Here is a 16,683-nt window from a genome sequence, read left to right as displayed (position 1 = left end):
GTCTTAAAGCTTCATGTCCAGTATTCTCTGGTATTAAAGGAGCATGACCAGTATCCCCTGGTCTTAAGGGCGCATGATCAATCCGAGGAGCCCTCCGCCGCCGACCCCAGCTTATCCCAGAGTACCTAGTTCCCCTCAGTGGACTTCGTCACTGACCGCAATCCATGGTTCTCTAACCAAGAGATTGAATCCCTCCGTGTACACTGTGGCTCGGGGTGCTCGCAGGACCGATATACATGGTCTCTATCCTACATGGGAGCCGTGGGCTAGCAGGGGCCACAAGTATTCTAGAAATGTGCAGGCGTCTAGAAAACGGAAGTGTTCGTTTCCTGCTCCCTCGCCAATGATTTGATTACAACAAGGCTCTGAATATGGATCGGATATTGACTGAACTTGCAGAGCTTCAGAGAAGAGTAACCAATCTCGGTACATTGACGAAGACTCTGGCTCTGCTCTAGACTACACAGTGTCCCTCATAAGGTTACTAAACTCCCTCGTAGAGCATTCGCCATTCAGTCCGGCTAAGCGATTCACTGGACAGAAGCCTCTACGTGGGATGCCATGCCTGGCCTGATTTTTAAGGGCGACGGGTCCTTTAAAGGGCACCGATCTCCCCACACTATCAACAGACGAGCACACGGAGTGTCGTCTCCATGTTAACTCTCCGCACCCAGGCCCAACGCCAGACAACCTGTCCTGTCCACCCGGAGACCTGAACTCTGTGGATGTACAAAGGCACCCTTTTCGGCGTACGAGCACCCCCCTCTGCATCACCACTATTTAGCGGATGATGCAAGAAGCCAGACAATTCCTCTCCACTTCCCTGGTAAGAGGTTGATGGATCGAGGGTTCCGAATTTTTATCTCTGCACTGTCAAAAGAGAGCGGCGATGGCAAGAGACTATGACCTGCTGGATGCAGCCACACATTCTGCCACTGGGCAGATTAACTGGGTAGAATCTCCTGTGGTATACCTACCAGTATACCCGCCCGATGTATCATCAGTTAAAAATACCACGGACTGTCAGACAGCAAATCTGGTTTGTTACGTCTTGCGGCTTCAGGTTCAGCGATCTATCCTCCCTAGCCGCCGCATGGATTCCTAGAGCAATGGTCTGGCTGGAGACCTTAACTACCTTGATTCACACCAGTAACAACTGGCCAATCAAATCTTTTGAGCGGGAGACTGACAAGATCTAAGCGATCTTGGTTCCAAGAAGGGGAACGAAAAGTAACACTGACCCTGGACCTCAAACTTCTAACATTTGACATGGTCCTCCTTCGGATGGAGTTCCTCCGCTCAGCCATTACTTCAACAGAAAAAGGTGCAGTTTTCAGCATCCATCGACATTTGGGATGCTTACCCTCTTCAAAAACTCTTTCGCTTTTCCATTCGTGAACAGCATTTTCAAGTCACAACCTTGTCCTTCGGCCTTGCTTCCGCACCCAGTGTTCGCAAGGGTCATGGCGGATGTCATGTTTCTTGCATCCTTGAGGCGTGCTCGTCCTGCCCTGTTTGGTCGACTGTCTAGCCACCCTTCCAGGACTACGCCAAGTCGTCTATATCACTTGCGATACCCTCCCACCTGGGCTGGCAGCTAAACTTAGACAAGTTCTCCTCATTTCCAGCCCAGCAGATATCCTTTATGAGGATGATCCTGCACACTTCCAGAAGGATGGTAATTCCCCCTCGTGACAAGGTCACGGCCCTTCAACAGGGAGCTTGCGCACTTGATTACTCATCCCCTCTTTTCATTCGATTTGCTAGGAGGGTTCTGAGGAAAAATGGTGACGACAATGGAAGCGGTTTCCTTCACTCCGCTCGTTTTCAGCAAGTCTGACAGACTTTCAGACGATAGGCTCTGGATGAAGAAGGAGCTCAGAGACTTTCTCCCATTTCAATGGTTATTAGTAACTACCAATGCCAGTCTTCTCCCCATCATTGCTCTGGACATCCGAACGGTAGTCCTACAGCAGGTCTACTGCCTTCTGGCGGGTCTCCGTATCCGAATTCAATTGGATAATGATGCCACGGCGGTGCCATACGTCAATCATCTAGCAGGTACTCACGGTCAGGCTCCATGACAGAGGTACCTCACATTCTCTGATGGGCCGAGACCTATCATTTGGTGATCTCCGCAGTATATATATCCCAGGAGTAGAACCCTGGCCGGCAAACAAATTCAGCCGTCAGGGTTCCGCCTCAAGTCAGTGGGAACTTCATCCTGAGGTCTTCCATCAGTTCTGCCTTCACCGGAGCTCTCTAGATGTAGATCAGACAGCGTCCAGACTGAATGCCAATGTACTCGAGTTCGTGGTTCGGCCTCGAGATCCAAGAGCCATCGCACTGCATGCTCTGGTTCTGACTTGTTACCAGTTTCCATAACTCCCCTTCCACTACTTCCGAGAGCCTTTGGGATGCAGAAAGGGCCCCAGTGATCCTCCGAGATCCGCACTGACCACATCAGTTTTTGTTTGCGGAGCTAGTATCTTCCCACCTTATTGCAGCAAAACTGCAAGTAGGGACTTTCTCACAGAGTGTTCACATGTAGCTCTTCCCTATCGCATGCCGTTAGATCATATGGACCTTAATGGTCCTCGGAGTCTTACAGTAGACTCCTTTTCATCCGGGCAGACTTTACCATCAAGGAAGTTCGCCCCTTTTTTCTCTGCGATATCCACACTGACGAGTTTTTGGAGCTAGCTCCCTGCTCTTTCAGACTTTTTTCCCTTATTACCTCTGAGGCAAGGTTGTCCTTAGGCCATCCCCATCCCTTGTTACCAAGGTGGCATTGTATCACCACTGTTATGAGGGCATAGTTCTTCCCTCATCTTTCGGCACTAGTCCACAAAATGGAATGAGTTCCCCATATTCTGGACGAAGTGAGTGCTCTGAGTAGGTACGTCTCGAGGATGGCGTCCTTCCAAAAGGTTGGACACTTCATTTGGGCTTCCTGATGGTAAGAGGAAGACTTCCTGATGTTTTCAGGAAGGGTTTAGCCGTTTCATCGGCCATGATAGCATGGTGGATTCTTTTCTCCATCCAGGAGTCCTTCCGTGCTAGATGTCAGCCTATCTCCAAAGGTTCTAGGCACCAGGCGTCGGCAAGGCACGCCTGCAAGCTTGCAGATTCGTCCAGTCCGCATGCATTCTTGAAGCACTATAATTCCCACACTTCCACAGATGTGAGTCTAGGCAGGCGGACTCTGCAGGCCGCAGTGGCGCACTTGTAAGTTGCGGTAACAGGGCCTGATCTGATGTTGTCCCCACCCAGGGACTGCTTTGGGACGTCCCACGGTCTGTATCCCCCAATGAGGCGAAGGAGAAATAGGGATTTTGGTGTACTTACCGTAAAATCTTTTTCTCCGAGCCATTCATTGGGGGACACAGCTCCCACCCCGGTATTAGCTTATGCTCGTTTTTATAATATGATATGCTATACTCTCATATATAATGACATTCCGTAAGCTCAATCTGATATGCTATACTCATAATATGACATGCTTGTGTTATTGATCTCCTACTGCTTTTGCACCGAACTGGTTAGCCGAGAGCCAGCAGGAGGGTGTATACTGCAGGGGAGGAGCTAACTTTCTTTGTATCACTTAGTGTCAGCCTCCTAGTAGCAGCAGCATACACCACGGTCTGTGTCCCCCAATGAATGGCTCGGAGAAAAGGATTTTACGGTGAGTACACAAAAATCCCTATTTTTTTTGCAATTTCACAGCACTTTGAATTCTCTCCCCCACCCCCATTTTCGTGTACACAATTTGGTAAAACCAATGGTGTCGTTCAAAAGTACAACTCGTTCTGCAAAAAAACAAGCTCTCACATGGCCATATTGATGGAAAAGTATAAAGAAAAAAAAGAAAAGAAAAAGAATTATGGCTCTGGGAAGGAGGGGAGTGAAAACCAGACACAAAACAAAGAGGGCGGCAGCATGAAGAGGTTACAGAAATCTCATTCATTTTCCTAGGAGGGGGGGGGGGGGGGGGGGGGGAAGGGGGGGTAACCGTAACATGTGAACAAACCCCTATAGGCAAATTAAGCTATGAGACTATAACTAACCTTTTCCCCTTCATTGGGATTCTTGTCTGGATGGTACTTCAGTGCTAGTTTTCTGTATGCCTTTTTGAGTTCATCCTGGCTGGCGTTGGGCTTTACCCCGAGAACATCATAGTACCCAGTTTCCACCACCATTTTGCTTCAGGTATCTTCAATCAATACTGTAAAAGAAGCATTAGTCACTTACACACAGCATGTTGGGGACACATGTTCTATACTTTACCAGGTGTGAGTCTCGCACTACTTCATGCAAAAGCTAGAGCACACCTTGCACAGATACAGCAGCATGGCACTGATATAGGTATAGCACTGTATACAAGGCTCAAGTGTGACTGGAGATCCTGTAATTGCCTATGTAGAGCCACACAATGAAAAGAATGTGTAAACATTTTAAGAAAGAATGTCAGTGTTGCCTATAGAAATCCACGGCTTCATTTACTACTCAGGAAGGAGGGTGGTAGGTAAAAAAAAAAAAAAAAAAAAGAAGCTAAAATTGTATTGTTTGCTTTATCCATAGCAACCACTGCTAGTGAATATAAGGCATCAGTTGTCCCTTTACTCTGCTCGGGTCACTACTTTAAAGAACAGTTATGCATGCCATTAAACCCTTTACCAACATGCGATATACCATCAGGGCTGTGTAGTCTGTGTCCATTTTGGAGGAGTCTGCATAAAGCGCACACTCCTAAAATATGTAACAAATTGGGTTCAGTAGTACAATGTGCTGTAAATGTTTTCATATGATTTTGGGAAACGTATGAAATGTCCTATAAATGTCCGTTCTGTTCCTGATCTAAGGATCTTGGCTTTTAGTGGAGATGAATCTGTAATGCACTTTACGTACATGATCAGTAGAGGGCAGAGCAAAGTACTGCAGTGCACAGGCGCCAGGAAAGGTCAGAGAGGCCTCAACAGGGTAGACAGACAGAGTATGCCTGCGCCGGAGAAAGAAGAGGATGTCATCGAATGAAGATAGGAGGCGCTGGACCCAGATCATGATGCCCATCGGACCCGGACCACAGTGGGATAGCCCCTGTGTGAGTATAATATAACCTTTATTTCTCATCTTTCATGTTACATCGGGGGCTTATCTACAGCATTACAGAATGCCGTAGATAAGCGCCTGATGCCGATGGGCTTAGCTCAGAAGTGATTTTTGGGGTGACAGTCCCTTTAATGGGTTAATAGCCACAGGTGGACCGCAATTCCACACGTGGCTGCTCCGGGAACATGTCAGCTATTCAAAACAGCTGACATGTGTCGGGAAAGATGTGGGCTCACTGCCCGTGCCCAAATTAAAGGGAAGGTGTCTGACATTGAAACACCCTATGTCGGAAAGAGGTTAGTTATATGTAGAAGTAAAAGGAATACTTTGATACAAAAACAAGAACTAAAAATTCTCATTGTCAGATTTGAATTCAGGATTCAAAATAATTGAGAAATTGATAGTTTCATAACTGAATCTGACAACTTTTGAGACTATGTAGAACAATGTAGGCGAGCAGTTCCCTCTCTTTCACCTAACCTTATTTTCCGCTCTCAGATAAGACTACTGCACTTGTAGTACCCTCCATATTTCACGAGGTTCTCCGCCAAAAGCGCTCACAACCCTTTTATTTTACATGGCTTTTGCCTGTATGAAAATCCTTGCCTTTTTTTGTTAAAAGTGAACCTGTCACGTCATTATCTGCCATTAAACTGGCCCAGTACGTTAGTGATGCAATGTGATCACTAACACGCTGTGTTCAAGCAAAACAGCCCAGTAGTCATTAAAAAAAAAAAAAAAAAAAAAAATCACTTTGAATAGTTATATTTTACCTTGTCTCAGTCATAGGGGTGGGCTTCAGTTGGTTTTAGTCACGGTCTTGTCATCTTATCCACACCCATCAAATGATCAGCAGTACTAGCCCGACATCACGGGAGCCTGCTCTGTAATCCCGCACTTGCACAGCGACAAGCAGCTCCCCGGGCATGTGCACCGAGTCTGGATGTACATCCCCAGCTTCATTTACTTTGTGCGCATGCTCCAGAGCCCCCTCGGTTCTCTGATTGGCGTCACCGCGAGGAGCCGATAGTTGCCATGGTGACCCAGTGTTATGACAACATCTGGATCACCAGAGATAACAAAATTGCTAGGTCATGCTCGGAGCATGATGTAGCAAGTTTGTCAGTACAGCGCTGACAGTTTGGAAACCATAGCAAAGCTCCTGCATTGCTATACATTACAAGCGCTCAGACTGTAAAAAGTGAAAGTCCCATAATGGTAAAAAAAATTAAATAAATTGTAAAAATATATTTAAAAAAAATATGAAAGTATATTGCACCCATAAGTATTTTTGTCAAATGTGTACTTTTTATGCAAAAAAAACAAAACAAACATTTTAACCCCTTCACCCGGAGCTTTTTTCGCTTTTCCGTTTTCGTTTTTCGCTCCCCTTATTTCTAGAGCCATTACTTTTTTATTTTTCCATCAATATGGCCATGTGAGGGCTTATTTTTTGTGGGACGAGATGTACTTTTGAACGAGACCATTGGTTTTACTATGTTGTGTAACAGAAAACGGGAAAAAAATTCCAAGTGCGATGAAATTGCAAAAAAAGTGCAATCTCACACTTTTTTTTTGTGTGGCTTTTTGCTCGGTTCACTAAATGCTGAAACTAACCTGCCATTATGATTCTCCAGGTCATTACGAGTTCATAGACACCAAACATGTCTAGGTTATCTTTTATCTAAGTGGTTAAAAAAATTCCAAGGATTGCTAAAAAAAAAAAAAAAAAAAAAAAGATTAACCCCTCTGTGACCTTAGACGTACTATCCCGTCGAGGTGCCCTGGGCTTATCTGACCCTGGACGGGATAGTACGTCATAGCCGATCGGCCGCGCTCACGGGGGGAGCGCGGCCGAGTGTCAGCTGCCTATCGCAGCTGACATCCGGCACTATGTGCCAGGAGCGGTCACGGACCGCCCCCGGCACATTAACCCCTGGCACACCGCGATCAAAGATGATCGCGATGTGCCGGCGGTGCAGGGAAGCACCGCGCAGGGAGGGGGCTCCCTGCGGGCTTCCCTGAGCCCCCCGCAGCAACGCGATGTGATCGCGTTGCTGCGAGGGTCTCCTCACCTCCCTCCCTGCTCGAGCCCCGGATCCAAGATGGCCGCGGATCCGGGTCCTGCAGGGAGGGAGGTGGCTTCACAGAGCCTGCTTAGAGCAGGCACTGTGAAGGCTGCAGCGCTGCATGTCAGATCAGTGATCTGACAGAGTGCTGTGCAAACTGTCAGATCACTGATCTGTGATGTCCCCCCATGGGACAAAGTAAAAAAGTAAAAAAAAAATTTTCCAAATGTGTAAAAAAAAATTAAAAAAAATATTCCAAAATAATGAAAAAAAAAAAAAAAATATTATTCCCATAAATACATTTCTTCATCTAAATAATAAAAAAAAAAACAATAAAAGTACACATATTTAGTATCGCCGCGTCCGTAACGACCCGACCTATAAAACTGTCCCACTAGTTAACCCCTTCAGTAAACACCGTAAGAAAAAAAAAAAAAAAACGAGGCAAAAAACAACGCTTTATTATCATACCGCCGAACAAAAAGTGGAATAACACGCGATCAAAAGGACAGATATAAATAACCATGGTACCGCTGAAAGCGTCATATTGTCCCGCAAAAAAAGAGCCGCCATACAGCATCATCAGCAAAAAAATAAAAAAGTTATAGTCCTGAGAATAAAGCGATGCAAAAATAATTATTTTTTCTGTAAAATAGTTTTTATCGTATAAAAGCGCCAAACCATAAAAAAATGATATAAATGAGGTATCGCTGTAATCGTACTGACCCGAATAATAAAACTGATTTATCAATTTTACCAAACGCGGAACGGTATAAACGCCTCCCCCAATAGAAATTCATGAATAGCTGGCTTTTGGTCATTCTTCCTCACAAAAATCGGAATAAAAAGCGATAAAAAAATGTCACGTGCCCAAAAATGTTTTCAATAAAAACGTCAACTCGTCCCGCAAAAAACAAGACCTCACATGACTCTGTGGACCAAAATATGGAAAAATTATAGCTCTCAAAATGTGGTATTGCAAAAAATATTTTTTGCAATAAAAAGGGTCTTTCAGTGTGTGACGGCTGCCAATCATAAAAATCCGCTAAAAAACCCGCTATAAAAGTAAATCAAACCCCCCTTCATCACCCCCTTAGTTAGGGAAAAATAAAAAAAAATGTATTTATTTCCATTTTCCCGTTAGGGCTAGGGCTAGGGTTAGGGCTAGGGTTAGGGTTAGGGCTAGGGTTAGGGTTGGGGCTACAGTTAGGGTTGGGGCTACAGTTAGGGTTAGGGTTTAGATTACATTTACAGTTGGGAATAGGGTTGGGATTAGGGTTAGGGGTGTGTCAGGGTTAGAGGTGTGGTTAGGGTTACCGTTGGAATTAGGGTTAGGGGTGTGTTTAGATTAGGGTTTCAGTTATAATTGGGGGGTTTCCACTGTTTCGGCACATCAGGGGCTCTCCAAACACGACATGGCGTCCGATCTCAATTCCAGCCAATTCTGCGTTGAAAAAGTAAAACAGTGCTCCTTCCCTTCCGAGCTCTCCTGTGTGCCCAAACAGGGGTTTACCCTCACATATGGGGTATCAGCGTACTCAGGACAAATTGGACAACAACTTTTGTGGACCAATTTCTCCTGTTACCCTTGGGAAAATACAAAACTGGGGGCTAAAAAATAATTTTTGTGGGAAAACAAAAAGATTTTTTATTTTCACGGCTCTGCGTTCTAAACTGTAGTGAAACACTTGGGGGTTCAAAGTTCTCACAACACATCTAGATAAGTTCATTGAGGGGTCTAGTTTCCAATATGGGGTCACTTATGGGGGGTTTCTACTGTTTAGGTACATTAGGGGCTCTGCAAACGCAATGTGACGCCTGCAGACCAATCCATCTAAGTCTGCATTCCAAATGATGCTCCTTCCCTTCCGAGCCCTCCCATGCGCCCAAACGGTGGTTCCCCCCCACATATCGGGTATCAGCGTACTCAGGACAAATTGGACAACAACATTTAGGGTCCAATTTCTCCTGCTAACCTTGGAAAAATACAAAACTGGGGGCTAAAATATAATTTTTGTGGAAAAAAAAATATTTTTCATTTGCATGGCTCTGCGTTATAAACTGTAGTGAAATACTTGGGGGTTCAAAGCTCTCACAACACATCAAGATGAGTTCCTTAGGGGGTCTACTTTCCAAAATGGTGTCACTTGTGGGGGGTTTCTACTGTTTAGGTACATTAGGGGCTCTGCAAATGCAATGTGACGCCTGCAGACCATTCCATCTAAGTCTGCATTCCAAATGGCGCTCCTTCCCTTCCGAACCCTCCCATGCGCCCAAACGGTGGTTCCCCCCCACATATGGGGTATCAGCGTACTCAGGACAAATTGGACAACAACTTTTGGGGTCCAATTTCTTCTCTTACCCTTGGAAAAATAAAAAATTGGGGGCAAAAATATAATTTTTGTGAAAAAATATGATTTTTTATTTTTACGGTTCTGCATTATAAACTTCTGTGAAGCACTTGGTGGGTCAAAGTGCTCACCACACATCCAGATAAGTTCCTTAGGGGGTCTACTTTCCAAAATGGTGTCACTTGTGGGGGGTTTCAATGTTTAGGCACATCAGTGGCTCTCCAAACGCAACATGGCGTCCCATCTCAATTCCTGTCAATTTTGCATTGAAAAGTCAAATAGCGCTCCTTCCCTTCCGAGCTCTCCCATGCGCCCAAACAGTGGTTTACTGCCACATATGGGGTATCAGCGTACTCAGGACAAATTGGACAACAACTTTTTGGGTCCAATTTTTCCTGTTACCCTTGGTAAAATAAAACAAATTGGAGCTGAAGTAAATTTTTTGTGTAAAAAAGTTAAATGTTCATTTTTATTTAAACATTCCAAAAATTCCTATTAAACACCTGAAGGGTTAATAAACTTCTTGAATGTGGTTTTGAGCACCTTGAGGGGTGCAGTTTTTAGAATGGTGTCACACTTGGGCATTTTCTATCATATAGACCCCTCAAAATGACTTCAAATGAGACGTGGTCCCTAAAAAAAAATGGTGTTGTAAAAATGAGAAATTGCTGGTCAACTTTTAACCCTTATAACTCCCTAACAAAAAAAAAAATTGGTTCCAAAATTATGCTGATGTAAAGGAGACATGTGGGAAATGTTACTTATTAAGTATTTTGTGTGACATATCTCTGTGATTTAATTGCATAAAAATTCAAAGTTTGAAAATTGCGAAATTTTCAAAATTTTCGCCAAATTTCCGTTTTTTTCACAAATAAACGCAGGTACTATCAAAGAAATTTTACCACTATCATGAAGTACAATATGTCACGAGAAAACAATGTCAGAATCACCAGGATCCGTTGGAAGCGTTTCGGAGTTATAACCTCATAAAGGGACAGTGGTCAGAATTGTAAAAATTGGCCTGGTCATTAACGTGCAAACCACCCTTGGGGGTAAAGGGGTTAAAAAAAAAAAAAAATCGGGCAATTATTTCGATACCTGTAGCGTCTCCAATTTTCGGGATCTGGGGTCGAGTGAGGGCTTATTTTTTTTGCGTGCGGAGCTGGCGTTTTCAATTATACCATTTTGGTGCAGATACGTTCTTTTGGTCGCCCATTATTGCATTTTAATGAAATTAAATAAAATACATGATTCAGACAAAACCCCTGGCGGAAGCCACTGGCCTAGGATCCAGGAGCTGTAAGATTTTTTAGACGATCATAAAAACATGGTCTACCACAGTTTTATGCACTTCAGAAAAAAAAACACATCGCTGAATAGAGGCAACTCTGCTGCCTCATAGTGAATGGATCCTTCGGGGATTTCATCTGAATCACGTCAATCAGAGATTTAGATAGAAACCCTGATATAATCACAATAAAAGCTTCAACTCAAACCACAAATAAATTCCCATTCAGGCCCATCATTTATCAATGGAAATACAGGGGGCTTCCACGTTACTAGTAGCACAAAAGCTCCATTCCCCCTCCCCCCCCCCAAAAAAAAAAAAAAAAAAAAAAAAAAAAAAAAATTCAGCAAATTCTGGGCTCCTAAAACCAAGCGCCCCCCTCCTTTCTGAGCCCCAGTGTGCCCAAACCAAATTTAGCATCCACGTTTGGCATTTCTGAAGCGATGAGAGCCCGCCTAATTTACAGTGACGGGTCGCTACGACTGACGGGTCGCTACGACTGACGGGTCGCTACGACTGACGGGTCGCTACGACTGACGGGTCGCTACGACTGACGGGTCGCTACGACTGACGGGTCGCTACGACTGACGGGTCGCTACGACTGACGGGTCGCTACGACTGACGGGTCGCTACGACTGACGGGTCGCTACGACTGACGGGTCGCTACGACTGACGGGTCGCTACGACTGACGGGTCGCTACGACTGACGGGTCGCTACGACTGACGGGTCGCTACGACTGACGGGTCGCTACGACTGACGGGTCGCTACGACTGACGGGTCGCTACGACTGACGGGTCGCTACGACTGACGGGTCGCTACGACTGACGGGTCGCTACGACTGACGGGTCGCTACGACTGACGGGTCGCTACGACTGACGGGTCGCTACGACTGACGGGTCGCTACGACTGACGGGTCGCTACGACTGACGGGTCGCTACGACTGACGGGTCGCTACGACTGACGGGTCGCTACGACTGACGGGTCGCTACGACTGACGGGTCGCTACGACTGACGGGTCGCTACGACTGACGGGTCGCTACGACTGACGGGTCGCTACGACTGACGGGTCGCTACGACTGACGGGTCGCTACGACTGACGGGTCGCTACGACTGACGGGTCGCTACGACTGACGGGTCGCTACGACTGACGGGTCGCTACGACTGACGGGTCGCTACGACTGACGGGTCGCTACGACTGACGGGTCGCTACGACTGACGGGTCGCTACGACTGACGGGTCGCTACGACTGACGGGTCGCTACGACTGACGGGTCGCTACGACTGACGGGTCGCTACGACTGACGGGTCGCTACGACTGACGGGTCGCTACGACTGACGGGTCGCTACGACTGACGGGTCGCTACGACTGACGGGTCGCTACGACTGACGGGTCGCTACGACTGACGGGTCGCTACGACTGACGGGTCGCTACGACTGACGGGTCGCTACGACTGACGGGTCGCTACGACTGACGGGTCGCTACGACTGACGGGTCGCTACGACTGACGGGTCGCTACGACTGACGGGTCGCTACGACTGACGGGTCGCTACGACTGACGGGTCGCTACGACTGACGGGTCGCTACGACTGACGGGTCGCTACGACTGACGGGTCGCTACGACTGACGGGTCGCTACGACTGACGGGTCGCTACGACTGACGGGTCGCTACGACTGACGGGTCGCTACGACTGACGGGTCGCTACGACTGACGGGTCGCTACGACTGACGGGTCGCTACGACTGACGGGTCGCTACGACTGACGGGTCGCTACGACTGACGGGTCGCTACGACTGACGGGTCGCTACGACTGACGGGTCGCTACGACTGACGGGTCGCTACGACTGACGGGTCGCTACGACTGACGGGTCGCTACGACTGACGGGTCGCTACGACTGACGGGTCGCTACGACTGACGGGTCGCTACGACTGACGGGTCGCTACGACTGACGGGTCGCTACGACTGACGGGTCGCTACGACTGACGGGTCGCTACGACTGACGGGTCGCTACGACTGACGGGTCGCTACGACTGACGGGTCGCTACGACTGACGGGTCGCTACGACTGACGGGTCGCTACGACTGACGGGTCGCTACGACTGACGGGTCGCTACGACTGACGGGTCGCTACGACTGACGGGTCGCTACGACTGACGGGTCGCTACGACTGACGGGTCGCTACGACTGACGGGTCGCTACGACTGACGGGTCGCTACGACTGACGGGTCGCTACGACTGACGGGTCGCTACGACTGACGGGTCGCTACGACTGACGGGTCGCTACGACTGACGGGTCGCTACGACTGACGGGTCGCTACGACTGACGGGTCGCTACGACTGACGGGTCGCTACGACTGACGGGTCGCTACGACTGACGGGTCGCTACGACTGACGGGTCGCTACGACTGACGGGTCGCTACGACTGACGGGTCGCTACGACTGACGGGTCGCTACGACTGACGGGTCGCTACGACTGACGGGTCGCTACGACTGACGGGTCGCTACGACTGACGGGTCGCTACGACTGACGGGTCGCTACGACTGACGGGTCGCTACGACTGACGGGTCGCTACGACTGACGGGTCGCTACGACTGACGGGTCGCTACGACTGACGGGTCGCTACGACTGACGGGTCGCTACGACTGACGGGTCGCTACGACTGACGGGTCGCTACGACTGACGGGTCGCTACGACTGACGGGTCGCTACGACTGACGGGTCGCTACGACTGACGGGTCGCTACGACTGACGGGTCGCTACGACTGACGGGTCGCTACGACTGACGGGTCGCTACGACTGACGGGTCGCTACGACTGACGGGTCGCTACGACTGACGGGTCGCTACGACTGACGGGTCGCTACGACTGACGGGTCGCTACGACTGACGGGTCGCTACGACTGACGGGTCGCTACGACTGACGGGTCGCTACGACTGACGGGTCGCTACGACTGACGGGTCGCTACGACTGACGGGTCGCTACGACTGACGGGTCGCTACGACTGACGGGTCGCTACGACTGACGGGTCGCTACGACTGACGGGTCGCTACGACTGACGGGTCGCTACGACTGACGGGTCGCTACGACTGACGGGTCGCTACGACTGACGGGTCGCTACGACTGACGGGTCGCTACGACTGACGGGTCGCTACGACTGACGGGTCGCTACGACTGACGGGTCGCTACGACTGACGGGTCGCTACGACTGACGGGTCGCTACGACTGACGGGTCGCTACGACTGACGGGTCGCTACGACTGACGGGTCGCTACGACTGACGGGTCGCTACGACTGACGGGTCGCTACGACTGACGGGTCGCTTTTTCACTCAGTAAAAATGCACTACTGCTTTTTTCTGGAAAACTCTTATGAAAATCAAAACCGTCACTACACCTGTAGATAATTCCCAAAACGGGGTCAGATTCTGTTCTTCCAGCACTTAGGAGATTCTGTACATGGAGTCCGCCAAACTATTCTAGGAAAATCTGCGTTCCAGGAGGCACATAGCTCTGTCCCCCCAGACTGTCACCATTTCTCACAGTTGTGTCCATCTGCTGCTGCCTACAGACACATAGCATGGGATAAGCCGGCCATAGCCCACCCCTGACAGCAGTAGGGGGAGTCAGGAGCAATGGTTGTCAGTGTCAGCTAGCCCTTAGGAAAGCTGCCATCCCAAGCCTCCGCACTAAGGCACATTACTGGGGGCAATGGCGACCACAGGTATCACTCATGGCATGGGCGCTACGTCACCAGCAGCAGCCATTATGTGGTAAGGAGGGGGCAGGGTTGTGTCTCCTTCACCAACAAGCTCTACAGCAGCCCCACGTACAATGCGCGTGATGGCGGAGGACGAGGGCAGCACTAGGTTACAGGGGGGCCTGCTGGGGAAGGTACAACTACACGATACTATAGAATAGGGCCCTATGGCGGGCGCTCCACAGCCGCACTCACCAGGCGCCGCGCGGCTCTTCCGTCCTTTCTCCTTCACCAGCAGCTTCTGGAAAGATCGAACAAGAGAGCCGCATCCGGGACCTTATGCGAAAGCGGGGCGGAGTGATCCAGGCGTGACGTCACCAATCCGGAACCGGCTCTTGCACCACGGGCCCCGGCCACACCTGCTGAGCACTGGCCAATCACGGGCAGAGTAATGGCGGCTGGGATATACACAGAGTGACGGAGCGCGCGCGGAGCCTGCGTGTCAGCAGAACAGGAGGTAACGGGCGCCACAGACAGCTGCCCGGGTTCGCGGGAGAGTTCCACACAGTGGCGTGACAGTGCGCATGCTGTTTCCCGCCTTGCTGGCTGTGCTTGTGACGACCAGCAGCCCATGGTGGGTGACGTGTATCAGCCACTCAGGACTCTCAATTCTTCATGTGTTTCTAGTATACCTTTCCTGGGTTACAAATACTGAACGTGTGAATATGGCCTTCCTACTGCTGTGGTGCCTTATCCAAGCTGGAAGTAGTAGCAGTGGTTTCCTCTCCGCAAATGTTCCGATGAGGGTTGTAGTCCTTGTGGCTGTTGGTGAAATGTCCTCAACTAGGGTCCAGAGTTAGCAATCCGTCTTCTGGCAGCAGCGGTCGGTCTCCGGAACCTTCCGCCGAACCCCTAATCCATAAGCTGGTGCAGCCCAATTCACAGGTGCGGAAAGACCTCCGTATGCTGGACAGCACAGGGGACCTCAGTGCCGGGTCCTGGACGCAGCCCACACCTTTTTGTATGAGCGCAACCCTAACCGAGCCTACGGGCCTGTCTCTTTTCACAGTCCTGGTTACGTGCCCGTGGGTTGTCAGCCGCCTCTGCTCCCTGAGGGTCGGAGAATGCTGCGCAAGCACCCTGTCTTCTGGCGGAAAACTACCCCTAGCTACGCGCGCTTATCTCTAAGCCACGCCCCCCGCTCCTGACCCGGCGCAGTACAGGTGCCCTCAGCCTGGCCTTCCTCCTTACACTCCGCCTCTCTTTTAGCTTGCCACTCCACGGGCTAGAGTTCTTGCAGTAGGCGTTGGCATTCTTTCATCTCTTAAATAATCCGTTGCCAAATGAATTGGTTTTGTTCATATGGATTGTGGGGTATTTCAGCTGTTGTTCGCTCGGTACGACGTAACTCGAGTTGAGTGGTAGAATCAGGTTGGGATGTGGAGGACGGTGGTTCGAATGAGTTCTCTGGAGCAGCCATCTCTGAAGTTTAGGGCCTGCGTACTTCCTCTGGACTAACGTGCAATGAGCCAGCCATTTCGGGTAACGGAACAAATGTGTCTTCTTCATCACAATCAGGAACTGTAGGGGTAAGTGTTGCAGGGGCGCTTGGTATTCTCTCCTCCGCTTCAGGGTCTTATGTGGACTATTTGGGTATGCGCCCCTTCACCTTCAGGCTGAACTTCGTAAATGGGACTATTGGGCTTAACACAGCGTTTCACCCTATAAGGAGTCTTTTCCCACCGGTGTTCCAGCTTGCCTCAAGGTCGCTTATCTCAGACCAACACACCGTCCTCCGGCCTTGAGAGCTGTCCCTCGAAGAGGTGTCATCTCATGATGCTCAAGCTCTCGAAACCTGGTTTGTACCAGCCGATGAAAAGTCTGCAGCTGGTGTCTGTTCTCGGACCCAGAAAGACATCCCCGTCCGTGGGTAGTCCTCTACTGGATCCAATTCCGTAATCTCTCGTCCTTTTCGCCCGAAAAGCAGGGTATACGGGGTGTATCCGGTCGTACTGTGCACTCGATTGTTGTACACCCAGACCAGTTCAGCCACGTACTCAGGCCAACTGACTTTCCTGTCTTGTTCCAATGTTCTCAACATCTGGATCAGGGTTCGGTTGAAGCGCTCACAGGCTCCATTCCCTTGGGGATGATGGAGTGTCGTCCTGGACTTC

At 49.4% G+C, this 16,683-nt stretch overlaps 2 protein-coding genes across 8 annotated transcripts in view; one reads left to right on the top strand and one right to left on the bottom strand.

Annotated features, from left to right (window-relative positions):
- Window positions 1-14,948, bottom strand: part of DNAJA1 (DnaJ heat shock protein family (Hsp40) member A1) — a 34,774-nt gene extending 19,826 nt beyond the window's left edge. Inside the window, exons 1-2 of one of the 2 annotated variants that reach the window (XM_069740677.1) lie at window positions 14,765-14,948; window positions 4,068-4,225 (exon numbers count right to left, since the gene is read on the bottom strand). In XM_069740677.1, the coding sequence (XP_069596778.1) occupies window positions 4,068-4,199 (132 nt within the window). In that variant the 5' untranslated portion in view covers window positions 4,200-4,225; window positions 14,765-14,948. Of the gene's footprint in view, window positions 1-4,067; window positions 4,226-5,882; window positions 6,051-14,764 lie in introns of those variants that run through there. The other variant, XM_069740678.1, reaches the window with a different exon arrangement.
- APTX (aprataxin) overlaps window positions 14,887-16,683 on the top strand; it is a 156,116-nt gene continuing 154,319 nt past the window's right edge. For 2 of the 6 annotated variants that reach the window (XM_069740713.1, XM_069740685.1), the window contains exon 1: window positions 14,887-15,026. Coding sequence is in view for 3 of the 6 variants with exons in the window: in XM_069740679.1 (XP_069596780.1) it covers window positions 15,141-15,143 (3 nt within the window). In the remaining 3 variants the exon portion in view is untranslated. Of the gene's footprint in view, window positions 15,144-16,683 lie in introns of all 6 variants that reach the window. The other 4 variants (XM_069740700.1, XM_069740707.1, XM_069740693.1 and 1 more) reach the window with 3 other exon arrangements.

This window comes from Ranitomeya imitator, chromosome 1 (genome assembly GCF_032444005.1).
Source record: "Ranitomeya imitator isolate aRanImi1 chromosome 1, aRanImi1.pri, whole genome shotgun sequence".
Classification (NCBI taxonomy): Eukaryota; Metazoa; Chordata; class Amphibia; order Anura; family Dendrobatidae; genus Ranitomeya; species Ranitomeya imitator.
This window is presented reverse-complemented; position numbering and strand designations above follow the sequence as displayed.